This window comes from Argiope bruennichi, chromosome 2 (genome assembly GCF_947563725.1).
Source record: "Argiope bruennichi chromosome 2, qqArgBrue1.1, whole genome shotgun sequence".
Lineage (NCBI taxonomy): Eukaryota > Metazoa > Arthropoda > Arachnida > Araneae > Araneidae > Argiope > Argiope bruennichi.
Window position 1 is genome coordinate 31,662,027 of NC_079152.1, and position 17,379 is coordinate 31,679,405.

At 26.2% G+C, this 17,379-nt stretch overlaps 2 protein-coding genes across 2 annotated transcripts in view; one reads left to right on the forward strand and one right to left on the reverse strand.

The window, feature by feature from the left end:
- The first annotated feature begins 122 nt into the window (after nt 1–122).
- Nucleotides 123–15,104, forward strand: LOC129955828 (mitochondrial uncoupling protein 4-like). The gene is made up of 10 exons (XM_056068253.1): nt 123–402; nt 611–748; nt 3,444–3,506; nt 4,929–5,013; nt 5,664–5,786; nt 6,829–6,941; nt 8,250–8,334; nt 10,167–10,259; nt 11,111–11,213; nt 14,937–15,104. The coding sequence occupies exons 1-10, from the start codon at nt 312–314 to the stop codon at nt 15,006–15,008; spliced, it is 966 nt and encodes a 321-aa protein (XP_055924228.1). The 5' UTR covers nt 123–311; the 3' UTR covers nt 15,009–15,104.
- Nucleotides 15,105–15,231: 127 nt separating this feature from the next.
- The window catches only part of LOC129955812 (transducin beta-like protein 3), a 28,099-nt gene continuing 25,951 nt past the window's right edge, over nt 15,232–17,379 (reverse strand). Inside the window, exons 21-22 of the mRNA XM_056068252.1 lie at nt 15,442–15,600; nt 15,232–15,359 (exon numbers count right to left, since the gene is read on the reverse strand). Coding sequence (XP_055924227.1) covers nt 15,283–15,359; nt 15,442–15,600 — 236 coding nt within the window. The 3' untranslated portion in view covers nt 15,232–15,282. The remainder of the gene's footprint in view (nt 15,360–15,441; nt 15,601–17,379) is intronic.

The following is a 17,379-nucleotide window of genomic DNA, read 5'->3' on the forward strand; positions in this document are numbered from 1 at the left end:
TTGATTGTTCGCTATTTCACCTTTCAATATGCCAACCAATAAATATTGAGAATTCAGCATGGTTACACCCACTAGCTTGAGGCCACACCTACTTGTGACTTTGTACCAATACTTTTTGCTGCTTGCTGTGCTCTTTGTACTTCCTTGTGTTTGTGAGTAGAAAATACGGCATGTTGATTAAGTAGGTAAACATGGTGCTCTCAGGTGGTTCAATAATGTTATAATGTTTGTGTTAGTTTGTATTTTATTGGAGTAGTTTGCTTGTAACTTATTTATTGCGCATTTCGTAACCATAATATTGTTTGATAAACATGGGTTTCAGGAATAAAAATGATGCACATAATGAAAGTTTTCTCTTTAAATATGTTTTGTCTTCTTCAGCTGCTACTGTTGCCGAAACAGGTAAATTTCATAAAATTACTCTAATTTTGTTTAATATACTTATTTGAATTCATTGTTGATCAACATTAGGATATACAACATATTAATATCCTTAATATGCTAAGTGCTTCAAATTTGCTCGCATATTTACTTATGAAGTTTTGATGACTTTTAGAATGATAATGTATAATACTAATACAATACTATGTCTTTAACTTAACATTTGCAGCAACTTATCCTTTGGATATAACAAAAACTAGATTACAAATTCAAGGAGAAGCTGCTTTGAACAAATGCAGTGGATCTAATGCTCATGTGTACAATAAAGTCAAGGGCCGAGGAATGTTACATACTGCTATAGGGATTGGTAAGTTTTGTTATTTAGTTTTTATAAACTTATTATTTTTTATATATAGCTTATTATCTCATATTATATATCAGAAATCTTTTTTACAAATAATTAAGATGACTTTTCCATATTTAGATATTTTAATACTGAAATTTATGCTGTTTTTGTTTCAGAAATTAATCATTGTTCTACCAAATTATGGAATTTCTTAAAATTTTATTACACACCAGTTATATTATAATTTTAAAAAAATATATAGATAGATATAATGGAAGGAGATTTAGCTATTTTGAAGGGAAAAAAATTATTATATTTACAAGGGTATGGAAACTCAGCCCTGAGTATGAGTTAGTATTTTGATGGTATATTTCTAGAATAATCATTCATTAAAATATTGAAAAGTAATATTTTCCCAATGTAAGAAAATAACCTTGAAACTTTGGGCATAGTTATGATATATATCAATAAATAAGCAGTATTTGTGGCAGCAAAGCAGTATTTGTGGTAGCATATGAGCCTGCTAAACAAGTAATCAAATCTTAATCCTACATAATTATTTAAATAATCATTTCCAATTAAATTAATAATTTCCAAATGTTATTTATTAAAATATTAAACATACTTATCCATAAAATAACGACTTATTCATATGTTATTTTAAATCATAGTAAAATTTAATTTTTAAGCAAAACAATTTTAAATCTAATTATAATGACGATAAATTACAATAATATTTGATATCATTATGTAAAAAGATGCACATGTTTTATTTATGAATTTGAGATTTCTTTTTCTGCATCCACTAAATTTAATTATATATAAGAATTGAAATTATAATTATCATGGAGATATTGAAACAATAAATATTTTGATACCTTGTATTTTTATCAAATGACAACTCTTGTATGTTTGCAAGAACAAAGTTTTTTTAAAAGATGAAAAAATTTAAGTTTTGAGACCTGCCTTGTGTTCGACAGATTAATATCTACTCTTTTAAGTAATCTCATTTTTTTTTTAATTTGAAATTTTGTAATTATTTTAATCATTTAATTACAAAATTCAATTATAATATTTAAAACCTAGTTAAATGATTTTTTTAAGGATAAAAGTAATTATTTATCACAATTATAATTGCTTTTATAAATAGTTATTTATTAAATTAATTAATTATTAAATTTTAACAATATTTCATTTATCATATGTATGGACAATTATTTTATGCATTAGAATGATTAATATTTTATTCAAACTGTTTGAAAAATTATTCATTGAATATAAAATTATTCAAAAAAAAATTTAAAGATTGAACCTTGACCATTTGGTTAGCATGCTGGTATATTAACACCCATACTGCTTTGCTGCTGACCAACAGCCTCAACTTACTAATAAATAACCTATACCAAATGTTTGAAGGTTATTTTCACAGAATTAATTGACTATTGTACTATAATGATTGAACATCTAAAGATACATTATTAATATAACATGTTTTGTCAAAACTTTAATTTCCTACTACATGTCTATCCCTTGCTAGTGCTTGTCATTTCCTGAATTTCTTTTATGAACAGTAAAAACGTTTTTAGTTTTTCTAAGAAGTTATCCGTGAAACCTTTGCATCATAGTTCAACAAGTTCTTTATAAATTTTCATATTTATTAGAAAATAGCAGGATATTTGGTAGTTCTCAGCCCTTTTTCTATCAAAGCACTGTGAAAAGATAGAGAATTATATTATCTAATTACATAGTATTAATTAATAATATTTCATTAATGAGTCAAGTAAATTGAGCAGTCAACTTTGGCAACTATCTTGTTCAACCGACTGTTTGATTTTGTGACTATTAAACTACTAATTCAGAATACATAACTATTTTGCATTTCATTTTATAAATCTGAAATATATTAATTTAATGGAAATTGAAATTTATGCAAACATGAACATTTTCTTAACATACTCTCAAACTAAAGTAATTATCTTAAGTGTTTTGAGCTGAATGTCTGTCTATGGTTAAATTTAACAGCAAAAAATTAATGGATTAGAAAAATTGCAATATATTTCAATCTTTAAATATTTTGGATAATGAAAAATGTGATGCTTTGAAAATCTAATTAAAATAACGAGAAAAAATAAATTTTTAAAAAAATTATCAAGAAAAATCTTTAAAAAAGAGCTTTTTGAGAATTTTCCAAATAAGAAATTTTTTTGGAGAGTAAAAATTTAAATATGTATATAAGTTTTTAAAACTGGTATGGGTGAATGTTTCAACAATAAATGTCATTAAAAATATAAATTTTGATTTTAGATGATGAATCCATTATATTATGTAAAAATCATTTTTGTGATATATTTTTGGAAAATACTTCAGAAAAGTGTCAAAATCTTACTTTAGTCTTAAATGATTTTTAAACTTCTAATTTTTTGTTCACCTGTGCTAACTTTTTCGAGATTGGCCAAAGACCTTAGACTTGCATGAGGAATATACAATTATGTACAAAAGCAGACACTCTACTTAAAATGACATTCTGTTTAATTTTTTTTAATATTTTAAGTTTGCAAGAGGCCATTTGATATATTTATCAAATATTTATATTGGTAAATTATTTGTATTTGAAAAGTTCATTTGTAATTAAAAAATTGCAAATAGTAATTTTATAAAATGCAATAGTAGAAGGAAGTATTTTTTATAAAATATTTTTTCTTTACTTTGATTATAGTTCAAGAAGAGGGTTTGTTCAAATTATGGCAAGGTGTTACACCAGCCATATACAGACATCTTGGTGAGTGACGCTTATTATTTATCACAATATAATACAGGAAATATGAAATCTTATTTTTTGGATAAATATTAAGGATACAAAAATAATCTTTCAAATAAAACATTTGTGCCTGATGAAATGTTCAACTTCTTAATCCTCAGTCTCTAAATTTTAAAGAACTTTGAAAATGAAATTCTATGCAAGCCCTGTGACTAATTTGAAATATAAATTGAATATATACTTTATCAAACTCGAATGAGAAGCCTCATTAAAAAAAAAAGTAACTATCTGTTCTAGATAAAATACACATATCAACTTTATATATATTTTGATCGATTTTTTTTTTCTAGGGCTTTCTTTAAGAATAATCAGTATTCTGGGAATTATTCTGAATATTTAGTCCTGATTTGCCTCAAGGTGGATTTCGAGACTGAGAATGCCCTGAACAGAACCCTCTCTTGTTCATAGTTTTGGTGGGCAATACTATTAAGTCTCAAATACTGTTTTGCTTTATAAGAGCTTTTAAAATGCCTTGTCAAAACATTGCTACATTTTCTGATCATATTGCTAAACATCCGCATTCCATTTCTTTCATTTCCTGCTTTTCTTCATAAAATAAATCCCAAACTCAGAAATTCAGCCTTTCTTTACTATCATGGTGGCTCTTTTAAAGGTTATAAATTATGTTTGTCTGAACTTTTCTGTATAAAAATGATTTTTGTTTTCTAACCTATACTTAAACTTTTGTCAGAGGACTTTTGACTCACCTTGTATGTAATTTGCAGTGATTTTGATGTATTGATCAAATTTGGTGTCAAATATTTGTTTGAGAATTGAAAGGTCTCAGGACCTGTTTAAGCTTAGTTCTTGAGATGTAGGAAAGTTTTCTGTAAGTTCAACCCCTCACCTCATCGGATTATAACAGGCAGGCAATTGCTCTGAAATTCAGTTTAAATGTCCTAAAGCCTGGTCAGCTTTTCAACTTATGCTATTATATAGTTATACAGGCTACATTGTGGTTGAGATTTTAATTTTAAAACCATTTCTCTTCTTACATCTGAATTTGTCATTTTTTTACTGTGTTCCAGGATGAATTAAATCATTCTAATCCAAAAAAAACCTGCATCGTCATACATACCTTCTTTCACAAGTAAAAAGAGAATAGTTCATGGTGTAACAATATAATACACTTTCTTTAAAATGATCAAATCAAAACTGCAATGGACAGTAAAAGATATTTTTTATTTTATTATTGTATAAAAGGATACATAGTCATATATTATCATAACTCTTAAAATGTAATTTAATAAATATAAATTTAAATGTTTTTCATAAAAATATGTAAATTATGAATTATCCTATATAATATCTAGTTGAAAAAATAATTTAAAAACTTTTTTATTTTTTATTTTAAATAATTTTAACACTCTTTTTATTCTTTAGTGTATAGTGGTTGCCGAATGACATTTTATGAAGTATTTCGAGAAAAGCTGTTAAAAACAAAACAAAATGGTGGTCCGGTTTTATGGTATGAAATCAATTTCTTTCTATAAAAATTTAATAAAAGAAATTTCATTTATAATTTTTTGTAATAAAATTTGAATGTTATTCAAGTTTGGATATTTCAAAAGAAAATACACTATTCACTCTTACAGTTTAAATTGCATATTCCTTTGTTGATTGTTATTTCTAAGGTACCTTTTGCTCCTATTGATGTATACTAATATCTGTAGCAACTCCTTTTTTACCATTTGAGTGTAAATGAACCTGTTAGCTATTTTTAGTTAGTACTTCATATTTTTAGTATACATCCAATCATATTTTTTAGAATCAAGAGAGAAAATGTATTGTAATAATGAGTTTTATTTTAATTTCTATTATTTACTTACTTTTTAAATGTAAGTGATCAGTTTATTTTATTCTCATCATTTTACATATGAAAATAATTAACATAATTGTCTTAATTGATTCTAATAAGAATTTTAAAATGGAAACATACAAAAAAATTTAATAAAAATATAAAAAGAATTCGAACAAATTTTCTTAATCTTTTATATCTAGAACATTTTGAATCAAAACATAATAGCTTTTAACAAAATAGGCAAAACAAGATATAAAGAGTTCTCATCTTATTATTTTTTTAATCAAGAACATTTTGTATCATTTGTGTATCAACAGGAAATCAGTTTTATGTGGCAGTTTATCTGGAGCACTTGGACAATTTTTAGCAAGTCCTACTGACCTTGTAAAAGTTCAAATGCAGATGGAAGGAAGACGAAGACTAGAAGGGCACCCTCCAAGGTTTGAATATAATTCACTTTATAAAATGGGCATTATAACTTAATTTTCTGAGTTATTCAAGTCTCCCTACCTTTTACTTAATTATTTTGCAATATGAAGAAAATGTTTTTTAGAGATAATTGCTCATAATAATGTGTTTTTGTTTTAAATTGACTTGCTTAAATTAGTCAAGAAAGTGCTTTTAAATTCATATTTTGCAAATATGTTCAAAAGATTCTTTTAAATGATTATGCAATTAGCAAGATCCATTAAATAAAATATTTAAAAAACAGATTTTTAAAAAAACATACTATTCTATTTCTATCTAAATAGAAAAAGATTGGATTTACAAGAACACTGCTGCCAAAATTAAATGCTTAAAATGCAGTTTACTGTAAAAAGTAATTTGAAATAATTCAAGGGATTTTTTTTTTTTTCCCTGCGTGATATCCTGTTTGATAGATTTCTGTCTGTAATCAAAATATTACACTTCTCCACTCATTTTGTGCCCTAGTATTGGAAATGATTAACTATAATAAGGAAGCACTTGTTGCTTTTGATCAAGTATGTAAAAGGTTGTTTACTAATAAATTTCTAATATTCTACTTGTTGAGTTTCTTTTACTATTTATCACTTTTTAGATAAAATTCAGAAAATTAGGAGAACAGTGATGTTTAATTTAGTAGTTGTGGCTACTTTATTGCATATAAATAAATTAACCACTTAATAATTTCTTAATTCCTAAGTGGTTAATTTGAATATAAATTCAAATGAACCATAGGTGAATGAATATAGGTGTAATATAAATAATACATCTATATTATATAAAAAATATATATTATTTAAGTATATACTTAGTTAAAGTTTCTTTTGGCATGTCTAAATTAAGTTCTGTTGGTATGCTAGTTAATGAGAAGTAAAAAATTTTAGGTTGTACTTTTTTTTTTCTTTTGTAGAAATAATATTTATTAGCATTACAACTGACACTTTTTGAAAAGATTTTCTTTATGGGAATTTATTTTTTAACTTTTGCAGTTATAATTGTATTGATAATTTGTTTCAGGGTGCAGAGCACTTGGCATGCTTTTCGAAAAATCATTGCCGAAAGTGGTGTCAGAGGCCTCTGGAAAGGTTGGGTACCTAACGTCCAGAGGGCTGCTTTGGTCAACATGGGAGGTATGCCTTGTGTTCACACCCCAATCAGTTCAATAATTTCCTGGGCGTGATTATTTTTCATTACAAATAACAAATATTTATTAGATTATAATATATTTAGACTAGAAAATTGTTTGTAAAGAGTAGATTAATAATTAAGTAGTTACATTGCTTAAAATCTCTTGTTAAAATATGTATCAATAACTATAGAAGTGCAAATAACTATAATACTCATATCTTGTTGAATTGACTTGATAAGCTCAGTTTAGAATTTCTGCTTAGAATACCAATCGGAGTTAAATTATTATTTTTTTATCCATTTATTATAACATTAAATTGATAAAATACAACAATTATTAAAGTTGATTAGAACAGTGTTTTAAAAAGTTTTGTATTAAAAATTATATATACAAAATACACTGCAAAAAAGTTTTTTTTTTTTTTTTTTTTGGTTTTATAAATAATCTTATTTTAAATTTATTTGATGGAAATCTTTAAAAAATGGTCTAGTCGTAATCATAAATTGAAAATATGATTCATGCAAGTGTTTGATTCAAAAATCAGAAATTAAAATATCTTTCTTCAATTTATTCTCTAGAGAAAATTGAAAATTTTTTGAGGATATGGTTTAAATTTTAAAAAATATACATAATTGCACTTTAATGATTTGTTTATTTTCATTATTAAGGGAATAGAAATATCGTTTTCCTATTAAAAACCATCATTCAATTAAGAGTTGCTAAATTTCTTTTTTTTTTCCATTATTAACAAAAAAAAAATATTAACTGAATTTTAAATATTATCACATTTTCCTAACTTTATGCTGATATTACTTAAAATGGTTAATGCTAAGTATGCATGCTTATTGTAATCAAAAGCAAAAATTTCCATAATTAAAAATGAGTATGAAAATTTTTCCCAAAATATTGTATGCATATTTATATTCTTTTTATTTATTATTCATAAGTCAAAAGAAATAAGTTGTAATAACTAAAAGAAGGCTCTATTATAATATTCCAGAATAAGAATTTTAATGATCATCAAATACAAGTAATGGTTATTCTTAGACAGGTGAAGAAAGTAAATTTTCTTTGATGATTGGTTGTCTCGTAAGAGATTTATTCTTTACTTGCATAAGACATTCCATCTTGTTTCAAAACTGTATGGTACCATTATATTTGATGATCTTTATATCTTTACTGTAAGGATACTATTAAGTATCTTTACAGGAAGCCTAAAAAATACTTATTTCTGAATTTCATTATATATTTATTACTTAATACGATAGTATGTAATAATTTTGTTAGAATAAAATTGTGTTTATTACAGATCTGACTACTTATGAAAATAGTAAACATTTTATATTGACTCATTCTACTTTGAAAGATAACTGGTTAACTCATATGTTGGCAAGGTAAATATATTCATAATTGAACTGTGATTAATTGAATTTATATAACTATATCATATTAATGACAAAATTTCATAAACTAAATATTAGATATGTGTAAATATTTAATTATAATTCTTGATATATTCAGCATCTAATTAAAAATTTAAATAGGCACATTTAGACAAATTTACTCCTATAAAACACACACTTTTTTTAATGCAGGCAATATATGGATATATATTGTATGAATGAAAAAATTATGGTCATTTCAGTAGTATATAGATGTTTTAACAAAACATTTAACTTCACTTATAATTTCAATTTAAAATATAGAATTATAGCAATTAATCTTGAAATTCTTATTTCAAATAGCCACATTTTGCAACTAGTTTCTTCCAAGATATTAGCTTCCAAGGTCAATTGGAAGCTAATATCTTGGAATTTATTGCCTATATATCTTGGAATTTATTGGCAATAATAGGAATTTATTGCCTATTGCTTGTCAATTTATTGCCTCATTATATAAAATTTCCTCATTAAAAACTTTGCTTATTTTTAAGCAGGCTATCCAAATAAAACATTCTTATGTAAACTTCATGAAGGTGAAGGATTATTATCAAATTAGAAATATATTGAATTATCTATGCTATTGAATATATCAAAGAATAATATGATGCTTGAAAAATGAGAGAAAATAATCTGATAATGAAATGAAATTTTCGAAAATCATTAAAAAGGAACTAAATATCAGAACTGTTATAGAATACTGTGAGAATAATAGTTTCTTTTCATTGTTTATTAATTATAATGTGTAAAATGAAAAATGAGCAAATCGTAATTAGCCGTGAAGAGCATAAGCAGATACAAATACACAGTTGCCTTTATTAGTAATAGAGATGTCCCCTTCATCAAATTCTATTTCATGTCATTCTTAAAATTTTTATTATACATGATGATTATTTATTCTATTATTATCAGAGCATTCTTTTTGAGAACATACTGAAAATAAAGTGTGCAAATACAAAGGGATTCCAAGAAACATTTTAACAAAAGCCTAATAAAGGTCTAAAATACCATTATATGAGCTTAAAGGTTAAAATAAGAAAAGATGTTTAGCAAGCAATACAGTTCCAAAGTACTTGTATTCTGTTTCATTTTTACTACATTTAAAGACAAAAAAAATTATTAAAATATTTAATAAATTGTTCTACAAATAATATACCAATTCAATTTAAAAATAGACAGTTCAGATTTGCATATATTTTTCTTTAAATGCCATGAGTAAAATATTTTACAATTAAAGGATGAAATTGCATATCAAAATAAATGGCTTCTTTTTTTTAAATTTATTTCTGAAAGTTTAAAAATATTCAAATATTTAGAATATTCAAAATATTAGATTCCAATATCTTATAATTAAAGGGATTAACATCTATTGTAGAAAAGTCATAATTGTTTAACAATTATAAATATATATGCATATAAAAACAAAGATAACCAATCTTTATTATATTTTATCACCCTTTGTGTATAAATCATTTCCAAAGTCTCAGTAATTATGGTGCAGCCTGAATGAACCATAATTTTATTCCTAGCAGCAATTAACCTTTTAACTATCAGAGAAATATGGCAAAATTCACTTGATCCTACATTATATATTTGTATGGCCAACCTTACTGTGACATTTTTCCTTCCATCTTAAGTATTTATTTTGATGTATGTAATATGTTTTTAATTTCTAAATATGAAAGAAGATATATAGATGTAGTATGATAGAAGATATAGAAGAAAACTGCTAGGCTTACTTTTATTTAAATGTCTTCTGATCGAAATATTTTTTCCCCAATTTGCAGTAGCTGCTCAGGATTAATAGCAGCCACCTTAGGGACACCAGCTGATGTCGTAAAAACACGCATAATGAACCAACCTACAGACAGTAGTGGCAGGTATGTAATTTATTTCTTTTTACCATGCTGTCAAATACTTATTTTATCCACTAGTTAAAAATTGGATTCTTAAATTCAGTATGAAAGATTGACATTTGACTATGTGAATACTAATATCACTGAGCATATCTGTAATGATCTACATTAGTATGTTCAATTTATTCTAATAATTAACATTTAAAATTTGGTATGAAATTCATTTATATTAGGTAGGAAGATGTCGATGTGGGAAAAATTATCTAATTCTGCTACTGTTATTCAGCATTTTAAAAAAAAAGTGAAAATTAACCTAACATGTTGGTATTGCACATAATGAATATAATCTAAGAAGAATCCCCCTTGAAAAATAGCACTTATTATTTTATATAAGTAATTAGTCAGAAAAGCAATGTCCATATGCATCAGAATGTAGTACTTTTATTACACTGAAAAAGGCAATTTTTAATCTCACTTTACCAAGCATAACTATGAGAAAAATAACAAAATATGATTGTTGTAAAATTATATTTAGCTGATGGTATTTATGGTATGGTATGTTTTGTGATGTTAGTATTTTCTTTTGTGATGTTTGTTTTAAAAGTGATGGTATCTTTTAACCTCTTTTTTCCTATTTACTGTATTTGTTGTCTCATATTTAGAACAAGGATGAATTCTATTTTCTAAATAAATAGCTGATCCTTCTACGAAATCAAACCTTGTGATCTTGAATAATAGGATAAAATAACTTCTATGCAACATTAAGAACTTAGTTTATAATTATTCAACATACAAAAGAAAAGAAAATCTTTGATAATATTAATTTTCTTTAAACAGCATAACATTAAGGCTTATTTTTATAAATTTCATTACAGGGGACTATATTACAAATCCTCAATTGACTGTTTGGTAAGAACTGTTCAAGAAGAAGGTTTTATGGCTTTGTATAAAGGCTTTATTCCGATATGGACAAGAATGGTAAGGATTTTTTTTTTTTTTTTTTTGCTTTCTTTAAATGGGCTTGAAAGAAAGTATTTGTTTCAAATTATGAGTATCCATATCATAAATTCATTAACACTTGGCAGGATTTTGAGTCAACAGTTACATATACATTGTAAATAAATAAATTTATACTGGTAAATTATTTTTAGTTTTAAAAAAATGAAACAAGAATTCTAATTTTTAAGAAAAATATATATGTTTAGCTGCCAACAAAATTGTAATGACTTGTTGATAATGATTGATGTAATCTTTTCACTGATTTAGCATATTAAAAGGTTTTGCACTGTTTTCGAAACTTGTCAGAGAAAAGAAAAACACAAACATATTTAATTTAACTGTGACATTCTGTCCTTTAAATTCTAAACTCTAAAAAAAAAAAGTTGTGGGTAACCTATCTAAGCCTAAAGGAGGATATTAAATTTCATGATGATACTTCCGTTTTGATTTTGTGGGTGTTTTATCAGCTGGAACAATGTACCTTTAGGGTTCTGAAAAGTGCAACTAAACTAGCAATGTGATAAGTGAGAAAGTGAGTAATATTTCTTATATTTGAATTTTAAAAAAACCACTACTTAATACCTGTGAAGCAGATTTAGTGTGACTCAAGGCATGCTCAGATTCGCTATTCAAGGGCTATGCTTGAAGCATTTTTGGTGCTTGGAAAGATTTAGTTGATGTATCTGTGCCATTTTCAGTACAGTTAATTTACATTAAAAAATTAGCTACTGTTATATTTTAAATTAAAGAAATTTTTTTGCTTTTTTACAGCTTTATAATACTAATTGCTAGTTAAGTATACTAAACTAGAAATTTAGCATACTAGCAAAACTTTTGATCGAACAATATTAAGCAAATTTTTCTCTCTCTCTCTTTTTCTCTTTTCCGCATGTGCTAATTTAGCATACTAAAAAAAATCTTTTGAAACATTTAATCAAATTCAAAACATTTAAAACATTTCCATAAAAGTGTATAACATCATACACAGACCAATTAGCCCCCCCCCCCCAATTTCAAACACGAATATCTGTTGATACTAAATCCATTTTTCACAGCATTATTGCTATGTTACAAGCATTTATTACAAGAATTATCTCAGAAAAATCAGGAAATTCTTCTGACTTTAAATATTAGAATACAGATAACCTTTTTTCATTAAATGAATCAAGCTGTTCTTTATATTCAGTTTTTTAGTTTTTTCTGGAAAATTTCAAATTGGATCTTTGTACATTCAGAACATACTGGAGAAATGTGTGCTATGAAATAAAGAAGTTGAAGCAAACCAACCACTCCTTTTTCACATAATAATGCATTATTCTTTAATAAATATCCATTAAATAAGATGTTGCTTTTAGGACAGCAAAATTTCTGCATATGTGTGCGAATATTTTTTAAAGTATTTTTCACAAATAGAAAATACTCCGCTTAAAAGTCTCTTTTCAGCTTCAGTAGCTCCACTGGGTATCATTATTCCAAAATCAGTACTTTTTTTTTCTCAGTCTTAGATTTTTATCTTCAAGCTCTATCAAAAATAAGCTAATAGTTTTGCTTCTTCAATTATGTTTCTTTTGACAATATTTTTCATTAACTGTTTAACAAGAGTGAAAAGAATTGCATATGAAAAAGATGTCTGAAATTTTAAAAGAAATGACTGCAGCAATATGAGAAGTTAACTTTAGTCTGAATCAATTTATCTTGACAAGCATTTATTATATTATGACTTGTAATAGATCCAAGCAGTTTCTTTGTACTGAAATCTATATATTTCCTTATGTTGTCTATAACTTTTAGAGCACATTTGCACACTCTGGTATTTCCTGCCTGTGGATAGAGCAAAACTGTAATGGAAATTCAAAAGTACCTGTATCTTCCAAGAAATCAGCAGCTGAACTATCTTTAAATATTTTATACATTGCTCTAAGAGTAACTGCTTAATATCCAATAGATTCATGCCCATAATAAAATCCTTAATGGATTATGTGTAGTCCACAAGTACCTAGATCTGAAATATTTTAAAATTTTTTGTTACATTTGGTTAATCCATACTAATTTGTAAAAGTAATTCTCCAAACAGTTCTTGAGCAATGATATGCCATAAAAATACGAAATTATTATATCTTGTGGAGACTATTGGTTGATTCACGCCAATATCTTAAATTAAAATCCATTTGGCATTTTTATAAATTGTGGTTCAAAACTTCATCAAAGCATATTACGAACTTTTTGTTTAAAGAATTCTTAAGACAAAGTTTTGAAAACACGGCTAATTCATAATAAAAAATATGCAACTTTTTTGTAAGACCTCACATACATTTTTTGGCTATTCAACTGTCAATGAACGTATCTGAAAATATTTTCTATCTATTGTTGAATGCATTAAAGGATAAATATGATGCAACAAATTTTAATGCCCATAAAAGTTTAGCTTTAAAAGATTGCTTTTGAACTAAAAGTTCGAAATCAACTTATTTTCAGACATCAAATTTGACATGTCATCTGATGTATTCCTTTTAGATACAAAGACTATGTCAGTTATGACTTTTTTAAACTGTCACATAATTTTACACATTTTCCTCAAATTCCTGTTTTTTTTTCATATTAGCTAAATTTATTATTTTCTAATAAAGTAAGTAGTGCACAGCAAATGGATTTTGTGGAATTTTTTAAAACATTTAGCAAAGTCGGGATTAACATTTTTATCTCTTCAATCCATGTTAAATAAAAATCTTGAGCAGTTTATTTTTGAAAAAAAAAATATTCTAATCTACTCTAAATAGACTCACAATTCCTCAAATAACAAACAAAATATTCAATGAACTCATGTGTGAGCAACTAAACATCACCGCAAGGTTTCCACTGATTCAATTTTTTCTATTCTCCCATAGTAGAAAAGACGAATTTCCGTAATTACACATTACAAATTGTGTTTACTTTTTTAGAACTACTAGCTATGATATTTCATTCTTGAAATGTTTAGATATCTTTTTTATATTTATCTAAAAATGTCAAACTAAAAATTTTTTCACTTTTTATGGAAATTTATAAATTTCCAGTGCCGTGACAACCTTGTATATGACAAAAGAAACTGATAAAACTTCGGAGACCCGGTATAAGGATCGGTCATTTCCTAGTATCCTATCACTCCTAAACAATATTCCTTAAATTGAGTTCATTTTTTTAAAAAGGATAGAAGTATAAGAAATGAAGACACAGGTGTTCTCATATCTTTTCATATCATGTAATTTCAATCGATAGTTTCTAGCTGATAGAACACTTAATTTTATCCAATGATTATTTGTGTGGTCTCTCTTTAAAAAATAATAATATAGACTAATTAGTTTAAGATGCAGCCAACAAAATTAAGTTGTAATTTTTTTTCTAACACTCTTATTAGGAAAAAGGAAGGCTTTAACGTAGTGTGCTATAGTTGAAAATTATGGATCTGCTTGATTTTAACTGTCATCCATTATTAAAGTAAAAAGTGAATCCTAAATTTTTTTTCTGTTTATAATTGAATTTAAAGAATTTAGAAGCAAGTGAAGTATTCTATGTAGTGAAACATTGTACTGTAAAGGTTAAATGCTTGATATCTTCATACACACGGGCGAAAAATATATTATTATTGTCAAGTTATTTCAAATTAATAATGATTATGGTTGAAAGAGCTTTAGCATAATGCATTAAGAGCATTTAACGTTTCAGGCACCCTGGTCCATTACTTTCTGGGTAACATATGAAGAACTAAGGAGACTAACTGGAGTGTCATCTTTTTGATTTAGCATTTTATATTGTGATAAGATTTATAGACAGTTATATTTTTTGTAATGTGTCTGTGTTTTTAAATAAAATGTTGTATAGTTCATAGTTTTATATTGGATAAAGAATTTTAATTTGATAAAGTTGCTATATCTTAGATTAGTTTTATTAATGTACTGATTTTAAAAGAAATCAAATTTTTAATAATTCTACTGACTGAAATTATCAATATTCACAAAGTCAAATATTTACATTTTTTTATTAAAATAAATAATTTTCACTGTACAAAATTTTATTCCATTTGAGATATTAAAAACTTGATTATCTGCATATCTTGGCATCTACGTTGAACTCGTTTATAATGTCTATCTGTAAAAAAAAAAAAAAGTTTATTAGGGATATTGATATATAAATGTTCTTTATTTCAAAAGAAATTTTTAAGAAATTTTACCTAAATATGGTAGAGCTTCTTGAATGTATTTAGACATATTAGGCATTTTCAATAACTCTTCACTATCATAGCTACGGTAAATAAAGTTCATAACAAGAATGCCAGCATAATATCGTTTAGAGTTGGTAATCCATTCCATGGAGAACTTCATGAGAGTTTCTATAAAAAATAATATAAAAATAATTGGTTAAAAATGCAGGAAATTTAATAAATATATTCTCTCTCCCAAAAATAATTGTTTATAATTTAAAAAAAAAACTGAATTATTTTTCTTCTGCAGATTTAAACCTATCTTGGAAAAAAGAGCAAAATATTTTACTTAAATTCAAAATGCATAATTTGAATCAAAATCATTTTTCTGTATTTTCAGTAAATTAATATATAAGCTATTCAATAAAGAATAATCATAAAATAATTACTGATATTTATCTTTCAAATTTTGATGGTATTTCTTAAAATACTTCCCATATTCTTTTTTCCGCTCTACTGATAGTAGAAAATTCCTATCTTGAAGGGAAAAAAAAAGTACAGTAGTGCTATTAGGCTTTGAGGTCACTCTTAATGCTAAGTGTAGTTTATCCGTAGACACACAAGTAGCATCCAATAAAATGTTGTCTTTCTGATAGGTTTCTTAATGAGATTTGACCATCTCTCTTCATTCTCATAGCAGTTGTGTTGATATTTTACTGGGAGAACTGGACCTATAGTCCACCTCAGTATTGTTGGCGCTCGACGGTTGAGTCGAAAACATCGAATTAGCAGGAAATGGGTAGGGCCATAAAAGCAAGCCGCAAATCAAGGTTTCCATAGTTGGCGCATTAGCGGGGGGGGGGGGGGGATTTGTCTCAAGTATTCAGTTAATTTTTTTTTTCAGCTTCTATGATACGATATTTGTGAAAATAAAAAGTCGTGGCGAATGAAATAATACTACAGTTATATGGCTGAATCAATCATTTATCTTATGATTTAATTAATTAATTATCATATGATTAAGTTAATTCAGCATTACTATAATCAATCAAGATAGCTGGTATTTGCATATGCAGTTTCAGACTTTATATAGATTCCCAGGAACTTAGTGAGATGAGGGGTGACACCGCTCCCCCTAGATTTGGCTTCAAATCGGTAATATTTAAAAGGAACTCGAACGTGATATTTTATTCTGCAATATCGATGACATCTAGATAAATACGATTACATTGTTAAGAGAAAACAGTAAAATACTCGAGTATTCCGTGAAATACTCAACTACTTCCTCCCGAAAAGTAATTTTAAAAAAAATGTGTTGCAACTTTATTGAAATAATTTAATCGAAAGAAAAAGCTGTTGCTTCTCTGATTTTTAGAAAAATCTTTATTGCCTTATATAATAAAATTCAATATTATTTAATCAAGTTTTACATTAGCCAGATGAAATTTCATGTTATTACGCATTAGCTTTCAAACCAAATCATTTTTTCAGAGATATTTTTGTCTTAATTCTATCAAAAACAAAGAATTTCTAATTTGAATATTAACAATCTATAATATTTAAGCATCAAAAATATTTAAGCATCATAAGAACCGTCAATAGAGAAAGATATATACTGAAAAACCAGGATGCAAATCATGCAAAAAAAGAGAAAAATCCACAAAGCTGATGAATGTTCAATTTTACGGTGTTCTAGTCGAAACACCGGTCGCTTCTGCAGCTCTTTTGATCCGTTGACAAAGTGGGATACTTAATTCGTTTTAAGAACATTCATTTTCAAAATATCCCAAAACATTCATAATTATTTTTCTTTCTTTGGAAACAATGCGATTCCCAGGCATTATGGCACTGATATTTAGATGGATTTAGATTAGAAATACAAGAAGTCGGAAAAGCACCAATAAACGCAAGGCACTCACAAAGCCAATCGTAAACAAATAATGACGCTTCACGAAGGAAACTTCTTTC